Here is a 21,594-nt window from a genome sequence, read left to right as displayed (position 1 = left end):
TAGTAAGATGATGGATAGTGCAGAATCTAAGGCAGTCCCAGCTTCTATAGACTTGGCCTTCTGAAGAACTGAATCTTTCATTACAGGTTTCAATCACAAATGAAGAAAACTGAGCTGCAGCCTGGGGCAGTGAGCAGCAGCAGCACTGGTAGCTGGGCTGCCTGACTAAAGGAGCCTGCATGACCGATTTGGGGATGAGCAGCATTTGAGGAGGGCGACAGCAATGCCTGCTTGGTGAGAAAAGTAGATTTGGAGCACTCTATACTAATGCTTAGAAGCTGAAGTACCACTCTGGAAGAGCAAGGAGAGAACAAGAGTCCTAAAATATTTCTAGTGTCCAATATGAGATCCAAATCCTGCTGGAAAGCATCAGCTGCCATTTTTAAATTACATTCTCTGTATGCAGATGGTGGCAGTACACATAATATCGTAATTCTTACTTCCTAAACTTCTCCCCTCCACTACATGTAATCAATGAGAAATTAATAAAGGAAACGTCCAGGTATATGACACATCTCTTGTCACTTCCTCTGTGAGACAGACTAGCAATGGCTGTAGCAACAAATGAGACAACATCCAAGTCACATATACACAAATTCCTCTAAAAACATAGAAGAGTCTCTTGAAGACAGCAACTCACAAAAACCTAAGACAAGTCAAAGCAAAATGAAAAGTCATAGGCAAAATGTAAAGAAATACAATGCAACAGCAAAGTAAGAAAGAAGTTGGTCACATTTCTTTCTACCATCTTTGCTGGGCCATTACCAAAATGTACTTAGAACTGTGTCCCTGCAGACTGAATTTCACTCACATAACACATAAAGGATGTTTGTTTTAGAACAGAAAATTAAGACCCCAAATTCATCTATCAATGTACAAGTCATTTGGGATGCTTGTCTCCACTGAGGATAAACATGGTCTACACGACTAACAGTCTCAATTTTAAACAGTTAATGTCACTTGCAAGCTACTCTCACCATAAACAACCAACATAACATGCACTACAGGGAACCAAACTTTTAATGGTAAGTGCTTACTACTGTCTAGAGAGAAAAATATTCAACAGGTAAAAAAAATAAAAATCCAACAACACTGCAAAACCAGTACACACTGTCATCACTGTTTCTGAACACGTGAATATAGATTAAAATTTGCAGCTAAAATAACTACAGCATGTAGTAAGATGTGGTATGCAATTTGAAAGGTCTGTAAATTTGTCACTAAGTATTTCCAGGGAGGAGTTATTTCAAATGCAATGTTCGATTTCAGAAACAATTTGGGTATAACATAACTGCCTAGAATCAAGCCTTCTGTGGTTATGAATGTCTCTCTATTTGTAGTATTCTGCAGCTTCCATTACTGTAACATAGCATTTCTGTCTGAGGCACGAAACTTCATTGTACATTTGTGAGACATAAAAGTACTTTATGAGGCCTGAAACATTGAGGATTCGATAAGCACTACCAAATTTTGGGCTAAACCAGGATTAATACAGAACTTGAGTAAATACAGAAATGATCCAGAAATTTTGAATTAGCAGTTACCTATCCCTGGAGGAAGCACGAATATAGCACTTCCCCATTTACCTTGCAGGTTCCCTAGGGCACTTTCACCTGCACAGAGCTCCTACCTTCATGTGGGGAAAGAGACAGCTACGTTCCACCTGAGCAACACTGCACTCCAGTAGCAGGGTGAAACAGCACTGAAATCTGCCACAGCCTCAGAGAGACTAGATGAATTAGGTGCATTCAAAGACTTCTTACACACCTCAGTAAGACTGCATTCAGCACAAGCCAATGTTACAATGCCCATTTTAATTAAAAAAGTTAAATCCTTCTGCTTCCAGACTAGTTGTCTCATCCCTCCCTGGTCACTAATTCAAGGAAGTATCACCTCTGCTTAAAAAAACCCCAAAAGATACAGACTGTAACTATGTCAGCTACAGTCCTAAAGTTGATTCATACAGCAGAACACGCAGTTTTGTATCTTTGCATGTAAGTCTGTCCAAAGTGAGTGAGAAAGTGTTGCTAGCAAGGCAAAACAGCTCCACAGTTCCCAGCCTGCCCCACAACAGCTGCTAAATTTCGAATATGAGTTTTCTCCTACAGTCAGAGACTTTTGCTCTCTGCTGCTTTACTGTCCCTCACCTGTTCCTTGTGTTTATTGTGAAAGATTCTGTAGTGAGGGCAACTCATCCACTTGCCAAAAGCTCCTTTTGTATACAAAAGTCCTCACCAACTTTAGTGGACACACTGCAGGTATGATTTGGGTTTGGAGGCCTACATCACTTCAGAAAGAAAATACAGCTCTTCTAAAACATGTCAGAAAGTTTTATTTAACTATTCCCCTACTGCTGAAATGCTACAATATCCAGGTACCTAAGGATGCACTTAGTGAGGTTGCCAAAGACATCTGACTCTAGCTGAAACCCAGAGAACTAAGCACATTTACTCCAAAGACTTCACAGAGGATCTGTCTGTACACCTAAGTGTTGAGGTCCTTAAAATCCCTCTCTACATCTCATCTCCCTTTCCTGTTCAAGGGAATTTTCCTCACTGACTTTTATGAGAATCTATTAGTTTTCTGTAATATACCCAGTTATTTCACTGTTGGAGATACAATTTCTATGGACAGGGGTAAAACTCACACTACAAGAACATTTTGCTTTATTGCACTGCCAGTATCTGTTTCATAGCTTTGGATGCACAGAAATAGGTAAAGAAATTAAACTTTAAGGATGACACAGTGCTTTCAGACCACATAGAACACCTTCTAACGTCATCTGGCACTTTTCCACAGGCCAAGGACAACAAACAGCCTCAAACACAGAGATTTACAGTTTCTGTTTCACCATCTAACAAGTCATCTAGCAAGATTCAAGGTACTTCTGCACGCTAGACAGCACAGTAAGATCAGTTTTCATCATTTGAGAGGGAAACACTTCAAGCAATGATTACTTTGCTTTCCACCAGACAAATTAGTTTCACTGTGATCTTTTCCAGATGTATAACCCATGAATTTTAAGTTGGTTGTAAAAGTCCACAGAAATGTAATTCAGCATCTTCCATCTGAACAGATTTAAACACTCTTCTAGAACAGCTACTGTTGTAGTCCTTTCCCTTGGTTCCCCTCCTTCCTCCTCCTTATCTAAACACTAATAGTTTTAGGGATATTTCAGTATCTTAACAATGAAATTGAGCATGTCAGTGTTTTCACTATATAATTGAGAAAATATAAACACCTGACAGTAATTATGATTTTGTCTGACTTAATATCAGAGCAGTTTCACTGTTAAAAATTAAGAATAACCTTCATAGACTGCTACGTAATCCAATTGTGAAGGAAAAATTATTTCCCAGAAAATTATGAGAAAACTTTAAATTTTTTCCCTTTATAAGGTACATTAATAACATGAATCGAGAATAATGTCTGAGAATGCCAAAATAAAGGCTAGCTCTCCCAGTGGAATTAAGATTTTAATACTTTGCCTTTGATCTGAATTACACAGTATTCTTTAAATCCAAGAGCACAAAATTCCAGACTTCCGTAAATAACCTGAAGCTTGCTAGCACAAATCTGCCAACTAACAAATCCCTCTTCATCTCTCCAAAGGCTGCATTTTTAAAGGTCATTAGATGGTCAGCTCACACACTAGATTTACAGACCATGTAAATATAACAGACAAAAGACATATAAAATCTCCATTCCCCATTTTGAGCAGCTGTGCTTCCTAAGAGTGCAACATCCCTCATTTAATCAGAGAACCTGCCTGCAGGTAATATCCACAGACAGTAACAGCAAGATCCCAACTTCCACTAGATAAGGCAGTCCAGGGCTGAATTTGCTGTGTTTGCAGGGATCCTACTGATGGGAACAGCTGCTTAGGTAGAATACAATACCAAAATACTTGTTTGAAGAAGAAAAAAACCAAAAAAACCTCAAAACCTTTGATTCCTGCCTAAGACCCTGTTTTGTCTGAAATATGAATGTTCCTTCCCCCAATGCACACTCAAGGCATTGCAAAGGTCTCAGTTCACAACAAGATCAACAGCTTCAGGTCAATTACGTGTTCAGTGTTAAAGTTCTGCATAAATGCTGTACTAAATGTGAATATTGCCTGAAGTGAGCCAAGTGAAATCATTAATTAGATCTACCTTACTTAAAAAACTGTCCCTCATACCGAAATGAACGCACTGTATTATGGAGTGTTGTAACAAACTTCCAGTTCCAGACAGCTTTGTCCTGAAGCAGAAATGGTCCCTCCACAGCTTTTGCTTTCAAAAAGTAGATCAAGAAAATGTCAACTGAGCAAAAAAAAAACCCAAAAACAAAAACCAAATACCTAAGGTAAATAAACACAAACATCTAAACCTCCAGTACATTCAGATTAACTTTGCAAGACTGGACTATTCCCATAATACTGAAGCGTGACCATGTCTGCGTGGATCATTTCACTTTAGCTGTGCCTCCAGCCTGTCCTCAACGCTATGTGGGAGGTTTACACTAATCAGCTTTTTCTGAAGTTTAAATTGCAGCATCACATCAACAGCCGTTATGCAACATCAAGAAATAGGAGCTTGTGCTGATTTATGAAAGCCAACCTGGTGCTATTTTCAAGCCTCTGAATTAGCCGATATTTTTCCCCATAAAACTATTCAATGTCATAAAGTCAAATATTTTAGTTAAGAATTAATAAAGGGAGTGATGCATGATGTTCTAAAAAGCCAGAGATATTTTACAGTTAGCATAAACTCACCAACAATTAATACCTTACAACAGTATGATTTTTCTCACAGCTTTAATTATGTGTTCGTGACTTCATATATTGGAGAGTGAATGTCTTCCCAGAAGGGAAAAAATGTACACTACTTTCCCAAGTTTGTTTGAAAAAGATCAAATTATGCAAATTATCTTCCTGTAAGACATAGACCATGCAGCTCAACAGCCAGTAAAGCCTAATTCCAAATTTCTATTCTTGGATTCTGTTCCTTTGCAGCTGTAAAGGTGTCTGGCACTCACAGGAGTATCTGAAGGAACACCTATGGCATTTAAGCCTTTTACATTCTTTGAAAATTTTTCAGCTAATTTTCAGAATTTTTCTCTAAAGGAAAAATAGGGGGAGAAAAAAACCAAGAGAGAGAGAAAATAAAGTCAAACATGAATGTAGTCAAAGCACACATATATTCACGTATCAGTCTTCAGGAGGAATCAAAACATAGTGTAACTCTTGTTAATCTCGTAATTGCAAGAGGCTTTTACCCATGCCTGTTAAATAATACGATCCAAATTCCTCTTCAAGATTAAGTATATAAAGTCACTGTGCAACTAAAATAGCAAGACACCAAAGTGAATGCTACACCATTTGCATAAGGAAGAGAAAGATTACTATTGTTTCCTTAATATTTAAGTATGTTTGCTGGCAGAATATAAATGCATTATTTGGGAACATAATGACTGTAACTTTGAATTTTTATTCCTGTAAATGCCTAATCTGATTACATTACCTTAAAACAAGCAATCCATTTGCTTTTCCCACATAAAAGATCCATTTTACAGACAGAAAAGAAAAGATATTTTTGCAGAGGAAAGAAAGAAATAATCAGAGCAATGAACTGAATAATCTGAGGGCAAGAAACAAGTGCCTCAATGACAAGCTACATCATATTTATACTCATATCAGAATTTATATTGTGGCACTTAAGTAGCTGCAAATCTATCATTGGGAAATCCCAAAATCATCTTCAGTCTCTATGGAGAACAAGGCTTACTACTATAAACATGCTTTCCATGTTCAGAGCTCAATCTAAATAGGTAATATTTGTAGAGGGAATAGAGATCAAGGTTTCTCGCTAGTGTTGAATTACATTTTTGCCCTGTGCTAGTGTTGAATTATATTTTTTTCTCCCTGGGAAATTAAAAAAAAGGTATTTTTTCTGGAGTGAAGGAATATATGGTAAAGTTCCAAAGAATTTCACTGCTGCATGTACAGCTAGAATTGAGGATTTTCTCGTGCCCATATCCTGGATCTCAGCCTCTCGCAGTAAAGGCTGGCGTTTAAGGTTATTATGCACTCTGTACATTTCATGTCAATGCACAGAACTATTGATTCTACAACTACTATAATAAAATTGCCATTAAAACAAGAGATTTACAAAATAGCTATTGCTTACAAAAAGAAATGCAAGATTTTGTTGTAAAAAAACCTCTCTCCACTTAGTGACTGAACTTACTCTTCTATACAGAGATGATGATCTGGTTTCTAATAGCAGTGTTTAAGATCTCAGTTTGGGGTCTGTAGGCACTCCAGAATCAGGACACACCACCCCATTACCATCTGAGTCCAGTGAGATGTCACCAGTCTTAGCACAGACAGGCACACAGCCAGTACTGTCCAACATGGCCATTTCCCCTCTACACTTTGGATACAGAAGGTTCTCATCTCTTCCATAAGTTGTCAGATGTGCAGCCTCTCACAGCTGAAAACCCTTTGGAGGATGGAATTAACCCACAGAGTTGAGCCCCTGGCAGGGAGTATCCTCAGAGATTCCTCAGATTGTACTGCAGCGCTCAATTCACAGTCTAGCCTAGAGTCAGCAATGCAGCACCACCAAAATATTTGGAATTGGTCACTGAATGGAAGGAAAGAATTTTAGTTGTGAAGATTGCAATTTTATTTGTAAGAATCATAAAGTACATGCATCATTATTCCCATCCCATCTGCAATTTCATCCCAGAATAACAGTAATGCTAGAGGCATTCGTGTAGTATTCAATCCAGCAACAGGTAGAATGAGGAAGAAAATATCGAATTTTTAAAGTCTTCAACAAAACCAAAAGGTTCTGCAAATAATTTCATGTACTCCAACAAATCTGAACAATTTCAAAAGCCACTGAGCTTATATAGAAACTTACATAGTACTTTTTAAGACCCAGAAAAGCTTGTATGATATGGGCAACTATCCTATTTCAATATCACATCTTTCTTACATGTGCAGATAGGTTTTGTACCTATATCTAAGGAGCAACTAGTGAAACACTGAGTAAAAAGAATTTTACAAGTAGTTATTTAGCAGAGACTTAATCATTCTTTACCCAGTCTTGTTTTTTCTTTAAAGTAAATTGGAGTCCAGAGTACAAAATGGGTAACGTGACTGTTTCCAGCTGTAAGTACTCCTTTCAACCTAAGCAATTTGAGATAGTTTTGCTACCTCCCAGACTACATGAAATATATTATTATTTTGACTTTCCAACCCCCCCTAAGGTAATAGAAAAATAAAGCTGAGTTGGGTGTCCAGGCTTGGTGCTGTCCAGAAGATAACACTGAACCAAGTTGACTAATTTCCCATTACCAGTCTGCTGTCTTGCAGAGAAAGCAGCCCAACTCCAACCTTTAATTACCTAAGTAGTACTTACTAAACTTAGTTGCCCTAAATATCCACAGATTAAAGCAGTTCTGGAGATGATCCCAGATAGTCTTTCCAAGTAAGAACTCTCTCATCACGTGCTATTACTAAACAATCCTGTACAACCAAATAACTATAGTAAACACATATGGTATTGAAAACACAATTGATTAACTGACTACCTTCAAATCTGAAGTACATATTCTGCACTCAAAAATCATTTGGCCTAAATAAACCTTCCCCTCACCCTCCATGAAATAAAAAAATTAAAAAAAAAAAAAATTCCAAAGACCTTTGAGTCAGGCACAGGCACCAGTTTGTTCACACATGAGAAAATACTGCTGACCATTTTCTTTCCTTTTTCTGCCTGCAAGCAGCAAGAGGTCCTCATTTTACTCCTGGTAAGTCAACAGAGTACTGGCGTTTGACACAATCCCTCTCACACAGCAGTCCTAAAAAGCATTCCCCAGTGGTAGAAACATCACCACAGCAGAGACCTGCAACCTCCCTAGTGATAATTTTTCATCTCCATTCTCTGTGGAGAGCAGTGGCCCAAAGCTGGGTCAGCCAGGAATGCACTCACCCCCTTCTAGGGAACAACTAAAAGGATCGATACATTCCAAGACTTTTTCTCCCTCTAGGTGGAAGATATGAAGAAATCACAAGTGGTCTGTAGTGTAAGCATTGAGCTACCAGTTTTAGCTATCTGGGAAGTGCTAATGTTTTACTTACTGTAAAAATTTGCATCTTTCATTTTAATAAGCAGACAATAAAAGAGTCAAATCATGAGCTGATCAGGAAGTAGCACTGAGGGTGGCAGCAGCAGCAGCTCCAACCTCAATGAACTTAATACGGCTACAATTTATGATTAGGTGGGGGGGAAATGGAGCTTAGCTACTGACCTTCTCTGCAGACTTTGGGTAAGTCATGTTGCCTTTTTTCAGTCTTTTCCTTTCCCTTCTTAATTTTCATTAGGCATTCTTAGGGACTACCACTGCATCTCTTAACAAGGACAGACAACACTATAGCTCTATAGGGACCTCCCACCCTCAAACAGCAAAACATCACTGAAACAGGACTGATTAATATGCTAGCTTTGACTTCTCTGTCTAGCAAATCCTGGCTGGCCAATTTCTCAGAGCACCATGGTACTTGTGGCTCACAAAGTGAGATTCAAGAAACGAGAGAGAGGGATAATATGCCAGATAGTTTCTTTCACCTTCTGCTCTGGAAGCATCTGCATAAAAATAACAAGAAAAGGTAAACGGACATTGGAAACATCTCAAAGTGCCAGTGCAGGTAAAGGAAGCAAAGGATAACAGCAACAGGGAAGAGCATGGCTTGCAAGAAGCTTCAGAAGGTAAGAAAAAGCCTTACAGTTCGGGGCAACAGCAGTCAAAGATCCTATGGAGGGAATTAAAAACACGTAATAAAATCAAGTAAAGAATGCAACCTTTACAAAGGCATGAAAAGTAAAGGGAGACAATTCTTATCAAAGAACTAAACCAGAAACATCATCCCACCATCCAGCACTAAATCTGTAGGGCAGAGCCTCAGCTGCTGTAAACTCTCATGGCTGTATTGATGGTAGAGTTAATGGAGCACAGATATGCTCCCCAAGGCTCTAAACAACTGCCTCTCTGAAAAAGAAATTCTTGGTCTAGGAGCTCACAAAACTCAAAGCACAAGCTGATTCACAATAAATGGGGGGAGTGGGTAATAAATTTGTTTTCCACATTTCAGTCAATTTAAACTTCTAAACATAAATTTCATTCAGAAATTCCATTCCAGAAGTTTAAATGTTTCCCACCATTTGTGAATATCTCACATCTTGCTATTAAAGGTTTAAATACCTTTGAATAGCAATAGATTCAATCATATTGCCCTCAACCCACTAAGCAACTGCATTCATCTTCAAGGGAAAAGTAATTCATCAGGTTTAGGCCATCTCTGAGAATTTTCCAACAAGCATACATGGAAACTGAACAGGTAGAGTCTAAATTATCTGTCTTTTTGCTTGAAGGAAGGCACATTTACCACTGCTCCTCACTATGCATAGATAATGTCACTCTCAGCATTGTTAATGCAATCCCTGTCATTGACATTAAACCATCAATCTCATGCTGAAAAAAAAAATAAACAATTGGCTGACAACATACACACGGTAACCTGCATTCCACATGAAGTGTTTGCTCTGCTGTACTTCAGCTTACCAGTAGAGTTCCAGCAGGAATTAATCTGACTCAGTTTCTAAGGCTAATACAATTTCTACTAGAATGTCTTCAATGTCTGTCAATTCCAAAACAATAAAGAAAACCACCATTCTTTATTGCCTGAAAGTCTTGCCTCCCTGTAGAACAGGACTGATGCCAATTGGGATGTCAGCAGGTTCATGCAGTATTTTCAGCCAGCTAGGTGGGTAACCACATCTATTCTGTAAAATGTCATGGGAATAACAAACACTGAACTAAATACCTACAATAAAAATTTGTAGCTTCAGAAAAAAAAAAAACAATTATAAGGGTTCTTACCAGAAATATTAGCAGCACAAAGTTTAAAACTAATTTACTGTAATGAAATTCTAGATTTCTTGCCCAACCAAAACCAAACCTCTCTCTACATTTTGATTTTTCACTTTTTTCTATCACTTTCTCTGTTTACTATTTCCCAGGGCCTACCTCTTTGCCTTGCAATTCCCAAGGTTCTCCCATGGTTCACCACCCAAATTCAGTCTCCTTTCACTCATGTGTCTTATCCATCTATCCTCCAACTCCAGGATGCCTGATAGGATCATTTTAGTCCTTCTACCACACAGTTCCAACCCCCAAATTTCTCTATCCCTCTTGCAGCTTCTGGTGACAAAGTTTTGTTTCCAGATGCTTTTCACAATCTACTTCCCTGCCCAGTTCCATGCTTGTAGAGTTTTGTCTGAATCCTCCACACTGGTGGTCCAAGTCAGACTGGTGAAACAATGAATCCAGCATTTTAGCATCTGTCCAGCAACACAGATCTCACAAAGACTGCACTAGGCCAGCCCCTGAAGTACAGATTAATGCTCACAGGCTGATTTATAAGGCCTTTTCAATCCTCCTCCTACAACAGCAAAGTCAGGTCTGGTAACAACTGCACATGCTACAAGGCAAGACGGCAATGCTTTCAGTCTCAGCTGCAGTACAAGGTGACACAGAAATCAAAATTGCCATGGACAAGGATAGGTACATTTAAACACAGCTTTTAGACCAACAGCATCATTTTCTAAGTGGAAAATTGAGCACATATCTACAAAATGGCCTATATCCCCAGTCATACTAGAGAAGAACATATGCAAATATACACACATTATCTCCCACTAAAGGTGAGTCAGTCAGCAATAGCATGGAGAGCTGCATGTCCAAGTCTCATTAACTTTGATTTTGAAATCCCTAATTCAGGATTTCAAATATGTCCTGAGTAATATAATGTAATGCAATTCATTTGATTTCCATACTACATCACAGGACATCTCAGGTTGGATGGAACTTCAGGAGGTCACACTAGCCCAAACATCATTTTTCCAGGAGCTTAAATCAAAACTGAGGTATCTGGATTTGATTCTGTCACATATCTCCTCTTTGACATCAGGCCAATAATTCACATAGCTGCTCTCTGCCTGAGATGTCCAAAGTTACAGAAAAAGAAATGTTGCACTATTTACTACATTAACATCTGAGGAATGCTTAGGTAATGTGGTTTGAAATACAGGCAAATCAGATATCTAAATACTAGAGTTGGGTTAATACAGGAAGCTTGAGGTCTTAGTCCAGCAATCCAGAACATTCAGCCTGGATGTTTCAAGTATGAACCTGTGTCCACAGACATTAAATATAGTTCTGAAGTGGCTACATTTTAAAAAAGTGGATTTTTGTTTCAGGCCGGCTTCTTGGTTCCAAAGCAAAGACTTAGCTTGTAAAAGTCCTTATCCACAGTGCGGTTCAACTGGACCCAAGCCAACTGTAAATAAATCTGAGTCATATGAAATAAAGATTACATTAAGTAATATTTTTACTAGGTTTAAGAATATACAGTAACATTATAAAATACTATTTAATATGTTTGAATTGCCTTTGTTTACTACATCTCTACATGGCATTTTAGTCAGACCTTAATTTACTGTGTTAAACTGCTTCCAGCAAACTTGACCCCTATACCTGGCAAAATGGATAAATTAGCCTGGAGTTTGTTTTCTGCTCTCAGGTCTCCAGGGGATGCTGCTGGCAGGTTGAGTCAAAGCACAGAGAGACGTTTGTCTCATTTCTTTCTAGTATTTTGGATGCCAGTTTTAATACACTGCTAGAAAATGAACAGCTCAGAAAGAAGGATGATTATTTTTCTATGTTCAGTCAAAGCGCATTTCCAACACCGGTTCACAGAAAAAAACAAAACAGAAACAAAACAATAAACAAACAAACAAAAAAACCCAACAAAAAGCCCCAACACAAAGAAAAACCCCACCACTTTTCCCAACTAACTTCAACTACACCTACCTGCATAACCATTTAGTACTCACACTCAAAGGCCGTGCAAAGATGTCAGAAGTTCAGCCTCAACCTAGGTGTGAATTCTGATTTAGGAGACCTTGGCAGTCATGTAAGAAAAACTCATGATAAAATGTTTGTCATTTACCATCAACTACCCCACTAAAAATGGTTTTAAATTGTCATGCATCTATCTTCCCCAGAATCAGAAGCCATACAAATGAGATCACAACCCAGTATCTACACGGACAAGAGGGAGTCTGGAGTCCCAGGGTGAGGGAGAATAACCCAAAGCAAACCCAAAACAAAACTCCACCAGCATATGGCAAGTGGCTACAGAAATAAGACGCATGCTAGCTAATTAGTAAGTCTTTCACCACAAAAATAAATATACATTCACAGGACTCTGCACCTGAATGTTATGTGAATACCATACACATAAAGCAACTAAGAAATTTTTTGTTAAACATTTCTTCATTTTCATTTCCTTTTGGACCAACATGAAAATAGAATGTTTATGGCTGATAACTTTCCTGGTCTTTGAGGGCATAACACACTGAAATAACAAAATATTTTAAATCCACATGCACTATGAGTAAATCTGTCATACTAAAATAGTTGCACATATTCTATGCATCGAGGCAGACAGGAAGTCTGGCTAATATGCACATGGGGAATATTTGCAAATAACATAACAGAGCACAATAATTCTCTGTAGTATCTCAATGAAACCATGAGTCTTTCTGTGCTAGGTATTGTATGAATGCATAGTAAGAGCACATGCAGGTCATGCTGAGCTTACTAATTTAGGCTGTTCATGAAACAAAGGTTTACATTGAAATTATTAATACCACATCCTTAAAAGTGGAGGTCTAAGGCATTTATCGCTGCCACAAAACGGAAGTTTGATCTAGGGAAGATCACGAGCGCATTGTTTAAAAGAAATGCATATTTTCAATACAAATTTTTCACAACATTTAAAGAAAATTTACATCAGCACAAAATTACATATTCCACCAGCATTTATTACTCTCAGTTTATGAGTTTATATTTATTAAGGTGTCTATATGGATTAAGGGGAAAAAGGATACATCAATCCAGTATGTTAAGAATGATGCATTTAAATAAGCACTGTGTTTGTTAAATACAACTAATGGAACTCAATAGCTCCTACAGTGTCTTTACTACAAGTGTACAAGAAAAAACATTTTCTGCCCCCTTGGAAAATTGCTTGGAAGAGTCAGTCCTGTTTTCTCTAGTCATCATTGACTTTTGTAGAAAAAAATAACAGGCTCTTGTTCTCTCTACGGTAAACTAACAAAACTGTCTAAGACTTCTACAGTTTCTCTACAATGCATCACATCTTACCTAAGTCCCCAGGGTTATAACTAACAGTCTAAAACATACAGAGACTTAATGACTTTGATCCTGACTCAAAAATCACTTATACACATGCTACTGGGAAACACACTTTACTGTAGAGGACCCTTTAGATTTAGAGGAATCTGCAGATTCTTTCTCTCTCACTCCAGGAACATAAAGCATTGCTACAACATGCCTTTTAATGCTAAACTAAAAATGCATCATGGGTCAGGAAGAAATGCTAACCCTGTCTTTCTCCCAGTCCACAATTCATCTTTACCCGCTAGTAACAATGGGAAGAACATGCTTGAACCAAATCATCACCTATTTAACATCAGGTTACCTCATGAACTGTCCATGGTTGACAAACCACAGGCAAGAAAATCCCAGTCTCTTTCAAGGCTGCTCCCTGACTAGTGTCAGAAGACAATGGAAATATATTCCCATATATCTCTAATTAACAGGAAAAAAAAAATCTATCAGGGATTACTTGAAAATATTCACAGCAGCAAAAGGTCTGGATCAGTTGTTTAACAGCCTGACATGCCCCAGAGGCATGTGGTAAGAAACATCATGACACCCAGTCACCCTACCTTGGATGTGCCCTGGAAACGGTACTTGGAGCTCTGGAGGACATGGAGTCATAGGAACATTTTGAAACAAGGGGCAAGCCATTGGAGCAGAGAAGCTACAAATCAGACTTTCTGGGCAGATGGCACTGCAAGCTTGCAAGCTGATGGCAGATGGAAGCGAGAGCTTGGATATGGCAAAAAATTCAGTTGCAAACTAATGAGGTATGTTAAGATGCTAGAGACAACTACTCCTCTTTTCTCATATCTCTGCCTTAAGTGAGGGTCAGGTCAACTCCTCCTCCCACAGAAATCTACCCAGAGCCATAAAGAAAAGGTAGTTTGGTTTCCTTCCAAGAGGAAGCCATCCAGAGAGTTACTCAATACCAAACAAATATAAGATTCATAATTCAAAAATCCCAGGCTCACATAAAATTTCTGAAGTCCAGAGCCTTCTACATACATTCTTCAAGCCCTCTAGCCTCCAAGACAATGTAAAGACCAATATCTTATCACAGCAGAGAAGCTTTCAGCAATGGGGAAGTTTAAAGCCAGGAATGATCTTTAATAGAAAAACGCTATAAAGCACACTAACTGTAGTGAGGATTTGATCTCCATCCAGACTAGAACTGAGGTTGGCTTGGTGCTCCCTAGGCTGCACCTCCTTCCTGCAGCTGACCTACCATTCCCAGCTGCTATGGGACAGAGAAAATCTATAACTCTTCATGATTGCAGAATATTAGTATCAGAAAAAACATGGAGCACCTCTTAAGACATTCAAGATTATCCTCTTGATAAGTCCCCTGACACAAAACCCACAACTTTTCTTCTCTAGTTGCACACACACAAGTGTATGCTCTTGTCCTCTTTCAAAATCCCCTGGTTCTTTTTTAAAGCAGCACTGCTGAGACTTTAGCATTTTTTCTCTTCTGAGAAAATATACATTTTCTCACAATGCCCCAGATACATTATCAATGTTTCCAGAAGAACACAATACAAAACTATCTACTTCAGCAAATGAGACTAATCTCAAACAGTGTAGACTATATGAGTTTATAGAAGATAGCAGCTCTCACAAGCTTCCAACATTACTTCTAGAAGCTTATTTGGGAGTTTTTGTCCCAAGATATATTACAAAGGGTGAGCCTTGCTTGCCAGTGTCATGAAGTGCAAGGAACTCATGGTTATTAACTTCTATAGTTGCCATTTCTAACAGTTGGGATTTTTATTTTTTTTACTTACATGTAAGTAAGAAAATCCAGTGAAATGGTAACTATATTAACTTCACTGAAAGCCTTTGGAAAAAGGGAGGTAAAGCTGCAGACTTGTGTGGGAAGCTAATGAAAAGGGAGCACAGCAATGACACAGGGGATTAACAGGCTCTCAGCAAGAACCTGCATTTCTCAAGGTAGTATCAAATTCTTGTATCCTAAACACACATATAAAAACATCCACATAGCAAAATCAAACTGCTACGTAACATACACACAGCCATGCAGTGGAACAGCCCCTCATGCTTAGCTTAGGGCAGACACAGAAATGACGCAGGTAGTAATAAATACATCTCATAAAGGAGCCTACAGGGAGCCATGTATTCATATGCCAACTGAAAATCCACACTCTCACCAATCTTCTATGCAATCTCCATCAAGTTTCTTGACCTTTCCTGGGACTTCTCTCTCTGTAGTCATGTGATTACACAAGCTACATTCCCACAGAGACGAGCTATATTACTTGCTCCTTTCTGATAGGCGCTCGATCATTGCTGCCCTCCCATTACATGACAAATCTCAATCCCTGGCTACCAGACAAGAATGAAAAAAAATAAATAGAAAAAAAAACAAAAACAAAAAAACAACACCAACAAAGAATGCTAACCCAAATCTACAGAAGTTCTTACTGAGCAATAACAATAATGGGTTTTTAATGGACCCACTCCTGCCCCACAAACAACAACTCCAGCTGTTTTCAGATGTTCCTTTTATTTGCAGCTTACATCTACTCACTCCTACAAGCATCTCAATTCCTCCTTCAGCTGCAGAAGATACACAGTGATAAGCAGTACATAACTGCAGAACAACAGGAAGTGATTAAAAATGCTACAACTGCAATCCTGTGACAGATTTGATCTGTAAATCTGTGTTCTCACTAAAGAAACACTTTTTAAATTAAAGATTACTACCAATACTGTGATTAGAAATTATTAATTTAATGCAAGTACTGTGATATTTTTCTTAAAACTTCAGCATCCTGAGGCATATTTGGGCCTCCTTTGTGTCCATCTCTTATGGTTACAGAGAAAAATGCACCTCAGAGACCTGAATTTCAAAAAGCACGTCAAAATGACCCAGCTGTATTTATCTATTCCAATTGTTCTTCAAGTAATGACTTACGTCATTATTAAACTTATGACTTTAGAAAAATAGAGGAAGCGGAACAATTTGTTTTAAACACGTCAAGAAGTCAGTATTGCCTCTGCAATTCCAATTCACATGCAAGCATGTTTTTGCTTTGGTTGTTTCATGATATTGTGAAAAAGTTCTCATTCATGCTAAATGGAAGTGTCCATCAGAACTTTGACAGGTATCTTTCTGATCTAGCTTCTATAATTTTTGCTGCCTTGACTCCAAGTGTGCTGCCAAGTACGTGCTCAGACATGATCACACTGATGCATCCACATATATGGAGGAAAATGAAAGAGGAGTGACAAAGAATAGTATTTTCTGACTATTCATCAAGAACCATTATGTGTTTCCAAAAGGTCATTTTTGTGTTCTTTCTTGTTTGTAAACAACTTTGACAGATAAATCAAGAGCATCATAAGATTACAGGTGCAGAACAAAGCAAACCGACCCACAAAGTTCTTAACAAAAGCACAGGGAAGTTCTTGGACATCAAAAGGATATAGTTAGAACTTTTGGACCCATATACTTTGAGCTGTGTTCTTCTAGTTCTCTCTCAGGAGTGTATAAGCACACTAGTGATCCTCAATCTATACAACTGGCACCTCAGTATTACAACAAACGTGTAAGTGAGGACAGGAATACTGCTCCAAACTCTCCTACTGCCTGGGGCTGACAGTATTCTAGAGTTCATGCTGACACTGCTGGTGAGAAGGCACGCACTCCAGTGCTATCACAGAGTTGATCAAAGAGTTACATTAAAAAAAAATAAATCTGAACTTTAAATTAACTTGGCTAGTGCCATTGGCAAAATGTCTCATCTCCCACACACCATAAACCACACAGAGGCAAGGAGAGAGAGAAAGGAAATACACACTGGAAAGACAGATGGGAAGATGAAAGCATTGTGGACTAACACTGATACTAAAATGCATCATCTATTCCTGCCCTCAATCAATTCTTTTTGCCTGGCCAAGATAGACATCCTGAAGTAAAATGGATTCCAGGGTTTCCATATCACTTACCTCATCAACCTCCTCCACACAACATAAATTCCTACTCTGAATACACAGTTTATCACTAAACTAGCAAACCATGATTAACTATGACGGTAATGAACATAAATCACTGAGCTCAGATGTCATCTGAAACACTGCATGTTTAGCTACTCATAGTTTTAGGAGGAGCACACCTCTCGTGACTTGGGCAATATACACACATCAGCTGGACAGAAATGAATAATCACCGAAGGAACAAAACTACAGAAACTGAATTGTCAGCACTAGCCTCACGATGACCCCAAAACATTCCTTTATCTGAACATTACCTTTTGCCTTTGATACATAAAATTGTGTCATTATGTAACACAATAAACCTTATTTCTACACAGAACAGTCCTGGTTTGCTGGGGTTTTTTTAATTTTAACACTGATGTTTACACATCACTGCAGCTTGGTCATGACAAAACTACCCAAAACATCTTAAGAGCTTATAGGACATTACAAAGTTGTCCCATCTTACCTGGCTCTGTACAGTTCTCTTCATGTGTCCCATTAGGTGATGCCATCAACCTTCTATTTCTCCACATTCCTGATACGATGCCTCTGTCTGGAACAGCTGATTCTTGCCCTACATTAAATAATAAAAACATTATGCCCACTAGCACTAATTTTTTCCTCCATCATCCCAGCTGGACTATGTGTGCCCACTAACAAGGAACATGGACAGACCATCAGAATGCAAACGGGGAAAAATCCAAGTTGTGACTGGAGCACATGCCAACAGACATGTGCTAGGTGCTCCTAGCTCCAAAGGGTGCAACTAGGCAGCATATCCAAGCTGTTGGCATGTTCTGGCTATCAGAACTATCAGAACACTTGGCTGTGACCCACAGCAGGAAAATACTCAGCAGCAAGCAAATGCTGAAGCCTGTACCTGTGAAAGTCAACACTTGCAGCTCCTATAGATGAAACCAGCCCAGCTATGCTGACATGAGCAAAAATCACACTTTCATTTAGTCATCTGTACTTGCACATATTACATTACTGCTTTCATGAAAAAATAAAGTGCATATGGATATGTTCCAGTTACATTTTAGTTTACTCTGAACTTTTCAGTCTTGGGTATGCTTAATAATATCAAACCATTCGTAATTTGTCAAAGAAAATGGAAATCACACTGAATTCTCACAAGCATTAAAAAAATAAAAACTTTTTTAGAAGTCAATGGAGCTTTTGGGAAAACACATATTCCAGAAGCGTTCTCAATGAAACCTGTTAAATAAAGTACAGGAGCACTTGTGAGATCATGTACCATATGCAATTATAATAGCCAAAGAAAGAACAGAACCTCTTAATTAAACCACTTCCACCTCAACCTTATCCATTTCACATGAACATATTGTAATAACAACAGAAATTCTTCCTTGGCCAATTTTAGAGTTTATACTGTCATCACATAATGCCTGTGTTTTCTTAGTGACTCCTGGGAAAAGAAATCGTGTTTGGAAGTTAGTTTTTTCAGAGTAAAATATTCTGAACCACAATTGTAAGAAACATAGACAACAGATGGTCAGTGTTTATGGATAATATGTACCACAAATTAGCCAGCTGAAAAAAAAAATCCACCTGATACAGCATACTATCAAAAATTAGGTTATGAGGGATTTAGTTGATAGCCCAGGAGATTAAAAACTTTCATTAGTCATGACATTTTTCATGAAAACCTAAAAAAGTTGTGGAAAACAACAACTGCAACAAAAAAACCATCAAGCTATGCAAACATATTCATAACCTCATTACTTGTTTCCAAGTTGGAAAAAACAAATTGAAAGTTTTAAGATGAGCAATATGCTAATATGGTCTAAGGCACCAAATTCTTACATGGATGGCTTGTTGCCATCCTAGATACAGCTCAAACAAGCCAGGCAATAATTTAAGCACAAGAGCATTACAAACTATGACAAGTTTCAGCAGATTTTTCTTCCCTAAAGCACACACTTGAACTTCAGCTTTAATTTAAGCAGATGACCCATTCTAATTGTGCTGAAATCTTAGTTTCTTATATTAAGTGTAGATGCTTAGTCGATTTTGTTCTTAAATCTTCAAGGACTGTTGGCAGCTGTACCTAGAGACCCAAGTGCTGTCCCAGAAGCCTTAGACTTTGTATTTGAGGGATGTGAAGCATATTGCAGGTTGAGGGCTTGAAGCTGCACATTTACAGCCCAAACTGTGCCAGCAGGCAGAGGAACAAATGGGAATTAATTGGTTAATTATAAATGCATCAGTCTACCAATAGAGCACATGCACAAATGATGCAAAAGACTCTGCTATAATACTCTATAACACGCAAGATTAGCACCATTCCTAGCCTAAAATGCAGAATTTTCTGTTACATCTATACTGTAACGGGGGGAGAGGTGTTGGGGGTATGTGTGAGATTGAGAAAAGAAGCAGGTATAGGTGATGGAGCTTTACAACCTAAGGACAGAACGAAAGGCAGCCCGAAGTTGCAGAAGGTGCACTACAGGCGGCTGGAGAGAACTCCACTGATGCAACGGCAGGGGGGAAACTCCTCCAGGGCCGTTCCCAGGCACAAAGCTGCCCCGTGATGCCCGGACTCTTCCCGAGCCGAGCGGGGTGGCGGGCTCGGGGAGCCCCGGACGAGCAGACGCCAGCGGCGGAGCTTCCCCCTGTCCCCGGGCTGGGGCCGCGCATCCGCCCGGCGCGGGGCTTTCTCCCGAGGAACCCGCGCTGCTCCCCCGCCCCGTCCGCACGCCGGGCTATTCCCACTGGGACACCCCACACGGGAACAGCCGCCGCCGCTTGAAGCCGCCAAACCCCGGCAGCCCCGGGGCGGCTGCAGCCCCCGGGCCGCCCCAGCCGCCCGCCCGGCCCTGCCGGGCTCCGCCGGTCCCGCCGCCGCTGCCACTCACCCGCTCTGGAGAGCAGGCTGGACATGCACCAGGCGAAGAAGAGGATGGCGCAGATGAAGCCCAGCTGCTGCAGCAGCATCTCTCGCCTCTTGCGAACTTTCCTCAGCATAAGCAGCATGGTCTTCGGAGGGGCGAGCGGCGTCTCCTCCAGCTCCATCGGAGCGAGCGCGGGCGCCGAGGGGGCGGCCAGTGGGTCGGTGGGAGAGCGGGGATCACTGCCGGCGGCTTCCCGCGGACGGCTCCATTTCGGTCGGGCTGCAGCGCGAAGAGAAGCCGATGCCCAGGGCCTCAGGTCGGCAGCGGCGCAGGGAGGGAGAGGCAGGTGGCGGCGGGCGGGAGGCGGCGGCAGCCCGGAGCGGGGAGGGAGGCGTCGCGCTCAGGGGCCGGGCTGAGCCCCGCGCCCCATGGCCATGGCCGGCGGCGGAGGAAGCGGCGCGGCGGCGCCCCGCGCTCCTCGGGCAGCGGCCGCCCCACAGCGAGCCGCGGGCTGCGAGTCAGCGCCGAGGGACGGACACATCCATGCGGCTCCCCGCCCGCCTGGCCAAGTTTGAAGTTTATCCCTTCCCTTACTCCCTCCCTCCCCCGCCGCCAGCCGGGGGCGACAGGTGGGCGACTCAGCCGCGGCGCTGAGAGCGGCTGCCAAAGCGCGCTGAGCGCGGCGCCGGGCGGGCACTCAGCCCTGGCGGGCGGCTCGGCCCCTTCTCCCCGCCCCTCTCCCGCAACTTTCTGGGTGCTCCTCCAGCGCCCATGGCAACGCGCATGTGCCCTCCCCCACGGGCGGGCTGGGGGGAAGGAATTAACTGGTGAAATTAATCCGCTCCCCTAAAGGGCGCAGCAATGCTCCGCTCTCGGTGTCGCGCCCGGCGGCCCCGGGCGGAGGGCAGCGGGCAGCGGCAGGTGCCGAGGTGCGGGGCCGGGGCCTGAGGGGCTGCAGCGTGCCCGAACGCGAGCGGCGCCCCGGGGCTGGCGGGGAGCTCCGGTGGCTCGGGGCTCATCCACCTGTGCCAGGAGATGCCTTCCAAGATGGGCTTCCATGGGAAGAATGGCACTTCTGCGAGCAGTCTGCGCTTCAGCGAACGCGTGGTGTTTAGGATGACAAATTAATGACCCATTCTGTGAAATGGTGGTTCCAGGCTGTGCCACGGCGATTTCATTTCTTTTTTAACTAAAATTTTATGTTTACATTAATTAAGTGGTTACTGTTAGCCAACGAGTGGTGGGAACTTCCTCCTACAGCACGCACATCGGTTCTGTATTCCTCCCAGAAGCGCATGAGGAAGCACATGTAGACAAAACAGGATTAACTCATCTGATCTTCTTTTCAATACAGCATTTGGTTTACGACAGAAGGCCTTTCAGGTGATTCCCTCTGGATCATTGTCTATATTCTTCAGAATATACAACACATATC

General features: G+C 40.8%; 1 protein-coding gene across 1 annotated transcript in view; it reads right to left on the bottom strand.

The window, feature by feature from the left end:
* LOC131585866 (ras and Rab interactor 3-like) overlaps positions 1-20,754 on the bottom strand; it is a 156,518-nt gene extending 135,764 nt beyond the window's left edge. The window contains exons 1-2 of the mRNA XM_058852518.1: positions 20,184-20,754; positions 17,771-17,878 (exon numbers count right to left, since the gene is read on the bottom strand). Coding sequence (XP_058708501.1) covers positions 17,771-17,878; positions 20,184-20,340 — 265 coding nt within the window. The 5' untranslated portion in view covers positions 20,341-20,754. The remainder of the gene's footprint in view (positions 1-17,770; positions 17,879-20,183) is intronic.
* Between the last annotated feature and the right edge of the window lie 840 nt (positions 20,755-21,594).

This window comes from Poecile atricapillus, chromosome 1 (assembly GCF_030490865.1).
Source record: "Poecile atricapillus isolate bPoeAtr1 chromosome 1, bPoeAtr1.hap1, whole genome shotgun sequence".
In the NCBI taxonomy this organism is placed as follows: Eukaryota; Metazoa; Chordata; class Aves; order Passeriformes; family Paridae; genus Poecile; species Poecile atricapillus.
The sequence above is the reverse complement of the archived record's forward strand: the minus strand, read 5'-3'. Positions and strand labels throughout refer to the sequence as shown.